This window comes from Aplidium turbinatum, chromosome 6 (genome assembly GCF_918807975.1).
Source record: "Aplidium turbinatum chromosome 6, kaAplTurb1.1, whole genome shotgun sequence".
NCBI lineage: Eukaryota > Metazoa > Chordata > Ascidiacea > Aplousobranchia > Polyclinidae > Aplidium > Aplidium turbinatum.
This window is the reverse complement of record NC_137477.1, coordinates 25437416-25449809: the sequence shown is the minus strand read 5'-3', so window position 1 is coordinate 25449809 and position 12394 is coordinate 25437416. Positions and strand designations below refer to the sequence as shown.

General features: G+C 36.9%; 1 protein-coding gene across 1 annotated transcript; it reads left to right on the top strand.

Moving 5' to 3' along the window:
- Positions 1–2654: 2654 nt before the first annotated feature.
- LOC145771663 (ATP synthase F(0) complex subunit C2, mitochondrial-like) lies at positions 2655–3569 on the top strand. Its single transcript, XM_082583393.1, has one exon. The coding sequence runs from the start codon at positions 2686–2688 to the stop codon at positions 3037–3039; it is 354 nt and encodes a 117-aa protein (XP_082439519.1). The 5' UTR covers positions 2655–2685; the 3' UTR covers positions 3040–3569.
- Positions 3570–12394: the final 8825 nt, after the last annotated feature.

Below are 12394 nucleotides of genomic sequence, written 5' to 3'. Positions count from 1 at the left end.
CGGCGAAGTGTTGCCAGAGAGTAGCTAATGATGTAACTATAAGCGTTTTTGTGACGCAATGCTTTTGGCGAGAACAGTAAGCTAAGAATTTCTGCAGATTTTACATGTAAAATTTTTTTTGCCGACTGAATGTAAAGATTTTTTTTGCCGGCACTGTACATCAGATTGGATTTGGTTTGGGATTTCAGGTTTTGATTCAAATAAACGATTGATACGTTTAAGCTGTATACTATTAACCAATTTCGTCTGTATTCAATACTGGAGCTGGAGCTGATAAATATTTTGTAGCTCCAGCTCCAGCTCCGGCTCCACAAGAAATGTTTAAAAAGGCTCCAGCTCCGGCTCCAGCTCCGGAGAAAATGCTTGGCTCCAACGCTCCAGGCTCCAGCTCCCCAGCCCTGGTTAATACGACACATAACTGATTTACTTCCACCGAAAGAGGTTGTGTGGCTTCTTGCTACATAATGCTCTGGGCACGAGTCGGAAAACTTCTACACTAATGCCACTATTTTCTGCTGTGCAAAGTTTCATTGGGCATTATTTTTAAGGTTTATTTTTGCGTGTCTTGTGAGTGAATTTTAATTTTCCTTGGGCGTTTTCTTTCTTACTGTAATACCAAAACTTAACAAATTTTTCTGCATCTTGCTGTAATATAGCCTGCTCGTATAATCTAATTTTGTAACCAACCTTGCGTTATCAATATTACTCGATCAAAGCCAAACATTGTGACGTAAGACTTGAACTACGTGATTTAGTGTATTAGATTAGTGTAGAAGTACCGGTATTCCCATCGACTCTTAACGAAGAATTCGCCTTTGTTACGCTGATTCAATGTCATCAATCATTGAAGCAACGTAAAAATTGAAAGTTTTCCTTCTTGAATGGAAGCTAGGATGTACAGTATTCACATTTCCTAGATGCGCATGAAATTATATTCTTGCAACAATTGTTTGTGCTACGCAATGACGATTTGTATCGGTAGTTCCTGTGTTATTTCTCTGCGGACAAATATGACCGATCTAGAGGGTACTTTTCGTCGACATCACATGCTGTGACGGCAGACATGTCCGCCGTGAATTTCGAGGCATGGGTTAGGGTTGATCGGAGTTTCCGCAAACATTTTAAAATTTCTGGTAATGATCAGTTGTACCGTACATACGAAACTGCCAGGATTAAGCTCCGCAAGAAGCTTTCTCAGTCCTAGGATAAATATTCAATCAATCAAGCCCTAAAAGAGTCATTTTTTGTTGACAGTGATATCATAGCATGTTTTTTACTTGGTGTGATACGGTACTGTGATATCATGCCATGGATTTCAGAGCAACACAATTGTTTGGTCAAAGATTAGGTATACACAATCCTTATTATACCAACTTTTTTCCATGTTGCACATGTTCAAAAATCTTTGTTTGTAGCTGGTAGTTTCCTTATTTGTTGGTGGTAGCTATAATCACAGTATGGTACCTACTTTTTGGAAAATGAAAAATGATCTGTTGATTACACACAGTGGCTAGCCTATTCTTACCAAATACCGTATTGTAAACATAGCCTTTGAGGCTATTTGCACACGTCCACTCAAGCTTGATGTATTATTTTCTTTCATCTTCTCTTTTGAAATGAAGAGTGAGAGAAAAACAATGATGATTTTTTTTCAACAATGTGGCTATTTTTACCCACTTGTTGCCATAGTTACAACCAGGTGTTGCCAGAGTTAGGATTACAGTTAGGAAGGGTTAGAGTTACAAATAAGATTAGGGTTTCAATCTTTGCCCAGGACTAATAAAAATTTCAAAATCCAAGTTTTTGTTTTCAAGAGCTTTAAACTTTTCTCAAATAAGGGCAGAATTCCTTATCTGACTCCGCTATTGAGGATTTATACTTTACAGTGTAAATATAACCACAGCCTTTTTTCAAATGAATTTGTGGCTCATACATGTCTTGGGTTGGTATTCCGCACTTGATCTTTTTTTCAACGTACTACATTTATGCTGCAAGTTAGTTTGGTGGTTGTAAAAGCTAATAATATTTAAATATTTTCATCAATGTTTAATTCAGTTAGATCTCATATCTGGCTATAAAAATGAAAAACAATAGCCTATATATGCCAAATATGGCAAAGGTCTAAAAAAAAGTAGAAGTGACAAAACTCAGACGTTATGATGTGCTTCAGGACAATCAGGTTTAAATATGGCCATGGTCGCAACATCTAAAGAATATATTAAGAGTTTTAGTTTTGAAATTTGTTTTATTTTATTGCTGTCACCTTTAAATGTGTATTATGCAAACGTGACTTGACGTTACGCAAAAAGATACAGACCTGGCGTATAGGCTTACATCACTCTTGAGTGCATTTTGAGGTCAAATGTCATGCTTGACTGAACATGTGCATATAGCCTCAGAGGCTTTGTTTTTCATGCAAGTAAAAGTACCGGTAGTACAAAAGCAAGCCAAAATATTTTAGAACGTTGAACACTATTTATTAAAAATATTTTTAAAAGACAAACGGAACATTCTTTTGGCACAAAATAGAAGTAACGCGCGTTGCGTCAGAGAAAATTAGCTCTCGGGCACCACAACTTACTATGGGACAGGTTTTAATTAATTTGCTGTGCAGAGTTAGCCTATTTTAATATGTTTTCTGTTATTTCAGCTTTGACATCATTTGCTAAAAACTAAGCCAAAATTATGTATCTGACAAGAATTGTCCCTGCTTCACAAGTTCTGCTTCGCTGCAGTATGATGGCAAGCAGGCCAGCTGCTGCTGCTGCAAGTCTGAATGTAAGAAACCTTCAAACAACTCCTGTTCAAAGAGACATTGATACAGCTGCCAAATTTATTGGTGCAGGAGCTGCTACTGTTGGTGTAGCTGGTTCTGGAGCAGGAATTGGAACAGTTTTTGGGAGTCTCATCATAGGATATGCTCGTAATCCTTCACTAAAACAACAGCTTTTTTCCTATGCCATTCTTGGATTTGCTTTGTCAGAAGCTATGGGGTTGTTCTGTCTCATGGTGGCATTTCTAATTCTATTTGCTCTTTGAAGAACCATGCCAAACGTGCAGCAAAGTTGTTTTCAAATTCTACATACTAGAAAATATTTAAAACCTGCTTGTTCTAAGATATGTTAAAAACTGCAGTGTTTTCAAACACTACCATATTTCTGCAAAGAAATCAATATGTTGATCGGACAATTGTTTGATATGTATCATGACTGCAACTTCAAAATACCAAGTAAATTTTGCAGATCTACAAATGTTCCAAAGTTAAAGTTTCTTGATTGAAACACTACAGTAATTGTTGTTACACAGGAACATATCATGTATGGAAGATGTGGTCTTTTTAGCTGTTTGTTGGAGAAGAAAGCTACTGGCATTGTACTGACATGGAAGTCTGCCAATCTTCACACTGAGTTTTATGCTTTATATGAATAACTCAGATCAACGTATGCTTTACAAGATGAAGTTTTGCAATTTGCTACATTGTATCTATTTTGCATATATTTATGATTTAATCAAAATGCTGTTGTCAATAAACTCGAAGAACAGGTTTCAATACAAGCATGTTCACTTTTTTTGTTTATTCAATTGTGACTGATAACTACAAATATTTTAGAATTCAGATCATAAGTTAGACCAGACATCGGCTACTGTCACGGAAAGTACGAGATTAGCCTACAGGTGGCAAAACATTGTCACCAAAACGACATCAATCAATGTTTTATTTGTCAGGAACATAGGTACATGTTTGAAATATGCAATATACACAGTACACAAGTTCCCATGCCGACAGGGAGACAACGAGACGACCATACGGTCTACTAGTCAATTGCCACCCTACGGAAATTACGATTTTGCCATTTAGAATAAGCTTACAAGAGAAAAAATAAAATAATCGAAACGTTCCCGCGCTTCAACAACAGCATACGCACAAAAAAAAAACACAAATTTCCATGAAGCAAGCAGAGAATAATCAAGTTTCCGAAGAAACTGACAAGTTGGTTTCCAAACATATTAACATATCACTTACGATGCACTGTAGCTTTGTAAAATTAACGTTTTGACCTCTTTTTTGAAACAATGAAATGATAAGATCTCTTTTTTGAAACAATAAACCTCTGACCAAAGCATTGGTCCCAATACCTGCATGGACTTTTTGCCAAATTCTGTGTTTGATCTATTTATAAAATAGTTGTTGCTTGTTTAATATCTTGTGTTATGCTGATGAATAGATGAAGCATTTGTAAATAAATCACAATACGTAGACGGATACTCATTAGGCTGGCGCAAAATCTCGAAAAAAAATTTTTTTTCTTTTAAATTTTTCGTCAGTTTGGAATATTGTTCCTTTTGGTAAATGTATCTCCTACACCAAATTTCACAAAAAAATATTAACGTTTGACCCTGGTTCACCTGGTTTGAATTTTTTCAAAATATCGAGTTTTCGCTTATCCCTGAAACTGCTCACTCGCTATCTTCTAATGCACTCTAGCATCTTAATGGACACAATAAGAGGCAGTAACACAAACTTGTAGCAAGCAAAGTGGTTTAATTAGTAACTTCATGAACACTGACACGTGTATTACTCTCAAAATGTCGAATTCTACCACATTTCAGACATGATTTTCTTTGTGCACCCTTCACGTAGTAAATATCTACTGCTTTCAGTTTCTTGAATCATTTCACGATGTTTATCGATTTTCATAGGCCAACAAAACTTTTTTTTATATAAAGGCAGGACATGTGAGAGTCATTTTAAGGCATTTCGAGGCCCCTGATTCTGAAAATGCACTAATTTTTCTCGAATTGGCTTTAGTTTTTGAGTTACAGCAAAAATTTTTTTTTCGCAATTTTGAGCCCCTCTCGATTTAACGTCGTGTCGTTTACTACATAGACAAAACTGGAAGTAATCCCAGGCACATTTCTGAGTTGTATAAACGCTATTTGGAACCAATCACGTTGATTACAACCCAAACAAACAGCTATTTAACGTTTACTGGCCTAGTAACAATCAAAATATGATGTGAAGTAAGCCTGAGGATACAAGATGTAGAATATATAACTTGTGTTTTGCATTAATATATTTGTTGACTTTAACAGTCTCAGACTTACTAAGTAAGCTACTAAGTACAAACAAAATGCATACATTGTTTTGCTTACCGTAACAAACTAGACAAATAAGCAAAACAAAGCTATCGATGAACAAACGCAACTCTTGGCCTACTGAGCAACACCCATCAAGGTACGAAGGCCATTTATATAATTACAGAATACAAAGTTATGTTCTTCAGTAAAGTAGCTGCTTAGAATTTTATCCTTGCTGCGGAAGAACGTAATCTTGGCCTTGGAGTCAAGAATGCCATGTTGATCGAGATGAGGAGCCAAGATTGCAGCTACCACTTTTGATAACTAAATCTTTAACTACTACAGTAGGTGGTAGAAATGGTTTTGAGAAAAAAACTTGACCTTGCTCCAAAACATTACTAAAGGTATTGAGGTTACTCTCAGTCATGCCCGTTTTCCTATTGTTTCAAGAAAATCACCACTTGAAACTAGAGAGGGCAAACAAAAAACAGAAACAGCAACGTCCAATCGTCCATGCAATGACTGCCTTGCACACTCCATGTAAACATGATATTCCAATTTCCTTCGAACATCCTCACCGTGCAGAAGTATCAATTTTCATGGTGATTCCACGGCTCTCTTTATGCCATGGCACTCTGAACTTCTTAGCCTTGAGCCCAGAAACGGGTTTGAGTGCAATGTTTGCATACTTTAGGAGGAACCCAGGACTTATCTTGATCACCCAGCTTCATGTCAAAGTAATAATAATAATGCTTGTTTTTATGTAGCGCTGTATCTATCGCAGAATGCGTTGGTCCTCTGCGTTGCCTCATGCAGCAAAATATATCTGGGTTGTTTGTACAGCATCCTACTTGTCAAAGGCATATTTTATTAGCCTATATGCAATTTATTTAGCCTATAGACCAGAAAAAAAAACTTCTTGCAGCAAAGGCTTAGAATAAAACTTCATTTGTACAAGTATCCAGTTCAGTAGGACTACCTTTTCAATATAAAGCTGCATTCATAAGCACATGACTTTCGGGATATTTTTCTTGTGATGTAGGCCTACTGATTCACAACTGTTTTCATTGTGTATTTATGTCTCCCTTACGTTAAACACAGTTCATTTCAACCTTTGCTTGCGTTTTGAACTTTCGTGCAATATGAACTAATTGAACTAGACAAGTGCAATTATGACATCATAATGGTAAACAGGGCTGAAAATAAGTAATTTGCTAATTGAAAGCTTTTGAGAAACGATTTTAAAAATATTTTCATTGTCGAATATCTCGAAAACTAGAGCCAATTCGAAAAAACTAAGTGCATTTTCGGAATTAGGGGCCCTGAAATACTCTAAAATGACTCTCATGTTTTTGTGCCAAAATTTGTTTGTTGGTCTATGTTATAGATTTACTGATTGTGAAAAGACTGTAAAATCAACTAAAATGACACTAAAAGCATGCACTATTAGTGACTCTCAGACTTGGAGTAGGGTGAAGATGTTCCACGTGGAAGTTAACAGAGGAACTGACGTCAAAATCACGTGATCAAATTTTGAGAAATCCTCTCTTCAGATACTGCTAAACCACTTCAAAATTTACTAATTTTTCAGAAAAAGTCAGAATTTCTCCTTGGGTGAACCAGGGTCAAAGGTCAAAACCCAACAAAAATTTTTGGTTTACAAATATCAGTGAGCAAAATGGAACATTATTCCAAACTGACAAAAAATTTAAAGAATATCAAGGAAAATGAGCCACCCTAATACTCATTCATATGAATTTTGTACATATGTTTTTTTATTACAATTTTATTGACATTTTATTCGAACTTGGAAAGGGCGGAAACATCTTGTGCAGTGATTGTCAATGGTTTTGTTTCTGCAGACTCAACTTGGACTACTGAAATGTTTTTGCGCTTGAGAGAGAGAGAGAAACCTTTTATTTTGTCTGCTGCAAAAAATAGTATACGGTACAAATATATTCAACAACAGACAGGAAGCAGCGAAAGACTAGGCTATATTAGTCATCGAGTCAGCTGCTTTCCGTGTTTTTAATGTGACAAATGTAACGTAGCACCTAGTAGTAGGCCTAGTGGCCTACGTAGTACCAACAATGTTCTTGACCTTTTCTTGAGCTTACACTACGTAAGTTAAAGCTATTTTTTGAGAAGCTGTCGTGCCATGGCAATGTACTTCAGTAGGCCTACCGTAATTTCCTGGAAGTAACGTTCAAAGTAGCCAGGTAATAGCATCGTCTGAAACTCACTGATTTTAATCAACATGATCTTACAGCAGTTTTAAAGCTGTTTTATTTGCGACAACTGGATATTTGCGACAAGGCTTTGAACTATTGACGCAGGCCCGGCCACTGAGATTGGTAAACTAAAGTTGTAGCAATCCAATAGCCTATCATGCTAAACATCTTTTTCTTTCTAACAAGTGAACTATTTTAACTCAGATGTCATTTTCTAAAGATTTTGTATTTTTCCAACTAAATTGCTTTAAATAAAAAAAAGGGAGCAGAAAATAAAAACTGTTCACACTTGCCCTTGGACGGAGAGAGAGACGTACAGCGACACGGGAGAGAATAAAAATTAGAACGAACGTATAGTATTGAAGCCTAGCATTTGGATAACTGTTAAAATGTGAATATTCGTAATTGTTTTGTTGTTCTGTAATGTTTAAATTCATTTTGTTATAGACCTAGCCTACAACACAGTAAGGCAAACCGGGGCGTGTTGTCACAAGAGGCGTGTTGTCACAGCAATTTTGTTTGTACTTGCCCTGACTGCTTTGAGTCTATATTTGTAGCACGTGCTTCGGTAAGAGTCATCTTCATTTTGAGGTTAGCAAAGTCAAAAAAAGACAGCAGGTTTAGCTTAGATTAAATTATTATCAAAAATTTGATCATCGATGTAAATTTCACTAATTTTTCAAAATTGTGTGACGCTTTCGTAAGAGCAGTCTGACCGCAAGTATGAAATCAGTTTTATAGCTTATTAGCTTACTAAACTGTCAGCTAAGCTAAACTGTCAGCTAAACTCCTAACAGTAGGCTATGTTAGGAGTTTAGCTGACACTTTAGAAGTTAATAGCGTGCCTTTTCTAGGCGCCATTAAAACTTTTGTCTGACTGCGTACGTCGGGGCGAGTTGTCACAGCTGTGATGATGGTCACAGCTTACAAGAAGCAGAAGCAAAATTTGGCATAAACTACCGAACCCTTGGTCGATAGGCTATGTGAAGGCAAGGAAACAAGACCCAAAGCAGTTGTTGAATTAATTTCAACTTGTTTATAAATGTGTAAATTCCACGTAATAAAATTTGATTTTGTAAGACAAACCGGGGCGTGTTGTCACATTTGGGGTTTTTCGATTTGTGCTTTTGCTATATAGGCTACAATGCAAGTGACATTGGTTATATCATTCGTACACTGTCCACTTACACTTCCTTTTGCCACTAGTTAAACTTTTTAATCGCAAAAGGATTAACTAGTCGCAAAAGGAAGTGTAAGTGGACAGCGTGCGAATGATATAACCAAATCACTTGCATTGTATATTATAGCAAAAGCACAAATCGAAAAACCCCAAACCTGTGACAACACGCCCCGGTTTGCCTTATTATATGTATTAATAGGGCAAAGTGGGGCGTGTTGTCACACTTTTTACAAATCAGCATATATCTCGTTCTGTGCCAATGGTATCGAGATGCTAGATAGTGCAATTGAAAGAGGTATCATTCGACTTCTTTTAGCTACAGCTAAAGTTTTTCTAGAATATTTTGTTTTTACATAAATGCATGTTTAATGCAAGTAAATGAGCTGTGACAACACGCCCCACCCCGGGGCGTGTTGTCACAAAATTTCTGCACATGCTTTATGATTATTAAAATATGACAGAAACCAATAAAAAATAGTTTTTAATACAGGCTGAACGAATAAAAAAAATATGCGAAATGCAAAGAAATTAATTTACAACATATTGGTAAAAAGTTTATGCCCATTGTCAAAAGCAATAAAAATGTCATCTTGAAAATTATGTGTCACTATCGAATATATGTGTGTATCATTTATCTAATATATTTTTTTTTCTAAAAAAGCGTTGTATTTTAACAAATACGCATATTACCTCGTTGTATAAGCAAAAATATTTTTTTATGTTTTTTTATTTTTTTATGTTTTTTACTGCTTGTACGAAAGAGAACTGAAAACTATGCCTTCCATTGAAAACTCGTAGTTATGCGCTTGGTTTATCACATGAAAATCGTGCTGTGACAACACGCCCCACTTTGCCCTACTGCAAAACCACCACCTCAAATAAACATTAAAATCAGTCTATCGGTAGGCTACCCTCCAGCAGACCTAATAGATTGTTTAGGCCAGCGTGGTCCAATTACAGGGCCGCATGCGGCCCGCAGATAGAATTTTTGCGGCCCGCGAGCTTTCACAGTATTGATTTAATTTGTATTTATGTTATACAGAAAGTAATTTCAATTAGAACAAGTAGGCTATACCATTTGGATAAAAAGTGTCAAAAATTTAATTTAAAGTTGTAGACAGCAGGGCCTATACTGTTTCAACCTATCAGGTCTCGTCAGTACAACTGGGCTTCTTAAAGGCTGATATGTACCTAGTGTTCCGGACGTTTTTGTTTCCTTTAAATATTCCACAGTTTTCGTGTTATGTATCTTTTAAATTGGAACCCTATGCTATGACTTGGTTTGCTTACGAAAGATGGTGTGGATTGTACAACACGACATTGTAGGCTATCATCCACCAGGAAGCACTCTGTGGAAAAATGTTACAAACGAGTGATGTCATGAAGAAAGTTGTCGACATAGTAAATTTAGTTAGAGGCGGCAACAAGGCGCACAGACACAGGCGTTTCATTAAGTTTCTAGAAGAGTTAAATGCAGAATTCAGTGATTTACCACTTAATGCAAATGTCAGGTCGCTTACAGTAGTGCTGGAAAAGTAGCCTACTGCAACATTTCTTTGGTCTTCGGAAGGAAATACTATCATTTGTTCAAACAGAACAATTGGATGCAGGGACCTCAGACCTACTTCAGAGATCCCTGATTGGATGAAACACAAAAATGTACCAAACTCAGTTATGCGACAAAAAATTCCTGTGCAAACTTGCTTTCCTTACAGACATGACAATACACTTGAATGTGTTAAACCTAAATTTGCAGGGGGGAAAGCAAACTATTTTACAATTAGTTGGACACATTGAAGCTTTCCAGAGAAAAATGCGCCTTTTTGCTATATGCTTGAAAAATAACGATCTCTCACACTTTGATTCTTTGCATGCACTTGTGGTAAATGATTATGAAGCGGAATCAGGCCCGGATTTAGAGAGGGGCAGAGGAGGCAGGTGCCCCGGCCCCCCGACTTTTGAAGGGCCCCCATAAGTGGAAAAAATGTGATTTTGTGTTATTTTTTTTCCTTTCAACCATTTGAAGTTTCTGCAAAATGCTGTGCAGTGCTAGATTGATGCTACTGTAGACGCAGAGGTGGTTGTTCGCACTGTAGGCTCGAAAAATTTTTTGGCGGGGGCCCCCCCGATCTAAAAGTGCCCCGGGCCCCCCCATCAGCTATATCCGGCCCTGAGCGGAATGCTTCCGTTTTTGTGAAAGATTTTAAGGATTTATCTTGTGAATTTGAGAATACATTTAAAGATTTTGACAGATTAAAACCTAATCTCCTTCTTGCTGTCAAGGAAAAATGAAACCTCAGAGTGCTTCTGGAAATTAGTCAGCAAAGATAGATTTCTCAAACTGAAAAATTTTGCATTAAAAATGCATTCAATGTTTGGAAGCACATACATGTGTGAGAGTAAATTTTCTAGAATGAAGCAAGTCAAGTCTAAAAACAGAAATCGAATGATAGACGAAACACTGGAAGATAGTCTCCGACTTGCTACCACTAACATTGAAATTGATGTAGAAACGATAACATCAGAGAAACCTCGACTACAGGCATCTCACTGATAGAGATTTGCAATAAGTTTCTATGTAGGCTACTATTGTCTCGATTACGCACTCACTATCATTTTCTTTTTTGTTTGTTGTTGTTTTTCATATCTTTATCCTGCATTGCGGGAAAGCGGACTTGAGCGCTATGCATCGGTGTACTCCTTCTTACGTACACCTGACCTATGCTGCAGCCGACGGCAATGTCTGTTTCCGGTTGTCTACTCTTACTTATGATAAAGCTTTGGTAGAGAGTTTGCTTTGTTAAACCATAGAGAAATAAAACATAGTAACTTTAGCGGGTTTAGCATACTTTATTTCACACAAAATATAACATAATTAAATAAAATAAACTCAAACGTTTTCGACACATACGTGTGTCCTCATCAGGAATTAAATCTGCAATACATAAAATGAAAAATCGTAAGATAAATTTGACTATGCACTGTAACTGTAACGACACTCTGGACTGAAAGCACAAACTGAACAAATGATACGAGAATGATTGCGAGTAAATTATGCGGTGGGAAACAGATCACGTGAGGTGTAGACTACAGGCATTGGACAAAACATTTAGAACACACACAAAAGGAACGATGAGCCACAGGCGAATAACTGCCGGTGACACATTTAATTCCTGATGAGGACACACGTACGTGTCGAAAACGTTTGAGTTTATTTTATTTAATTATGTTATATTTTGTGTGAAATAAAGTATGCTAAACCCGCTAAAGTTACTATGTTTTATTTCTCTTACTTATGACTTAAATCTGGTACTACCCATTACTCGAAATCGATCACTGAGTAGAGGCAATTATCGTAAAGTTTCTTGCCCAGAGAAACAACAGCAAGTGCGGGTGGCTGGAGTCGAACATGCAGGCTCTCGACTGCGAGCCCAATGCGCTAACCACTCGGTCACTGCTTATTGGAAATGGCCGCAAGTTGTCACGTTTTTGTAAAGTGGCCCGTAAGTCAAAAGTAGTTGGACCACGCTGGTTTAGGAAATTGATGCAGCATTGTAAGATAGCCTAGTTTCTGTTTTGATAAGGTTGCAAACAATTTCAGATTCTAAGTAATAAGTTAGTAACCACCTACCTTTGAACAAACGTATGAATGATGGTTAATTCTTGACACATTTAACTGTAGGCTAACATGAGGCCGACCACATGCTTTGATCTAACGTAGACAGTCTTCCAATCTTGTTTTTGGTTTAGGAAAGCAAATGAAAGTGATACCTTTGCATTTCTCTGGATATTTATCGTCAGAATTGCAAGTGCCATAACTACATGGCTTATTTACCATCACGAAAACAGCATAAACGTGACCGAAACTGCACAAAACCAATGCGACTAGTTGGAAAGCTAACAA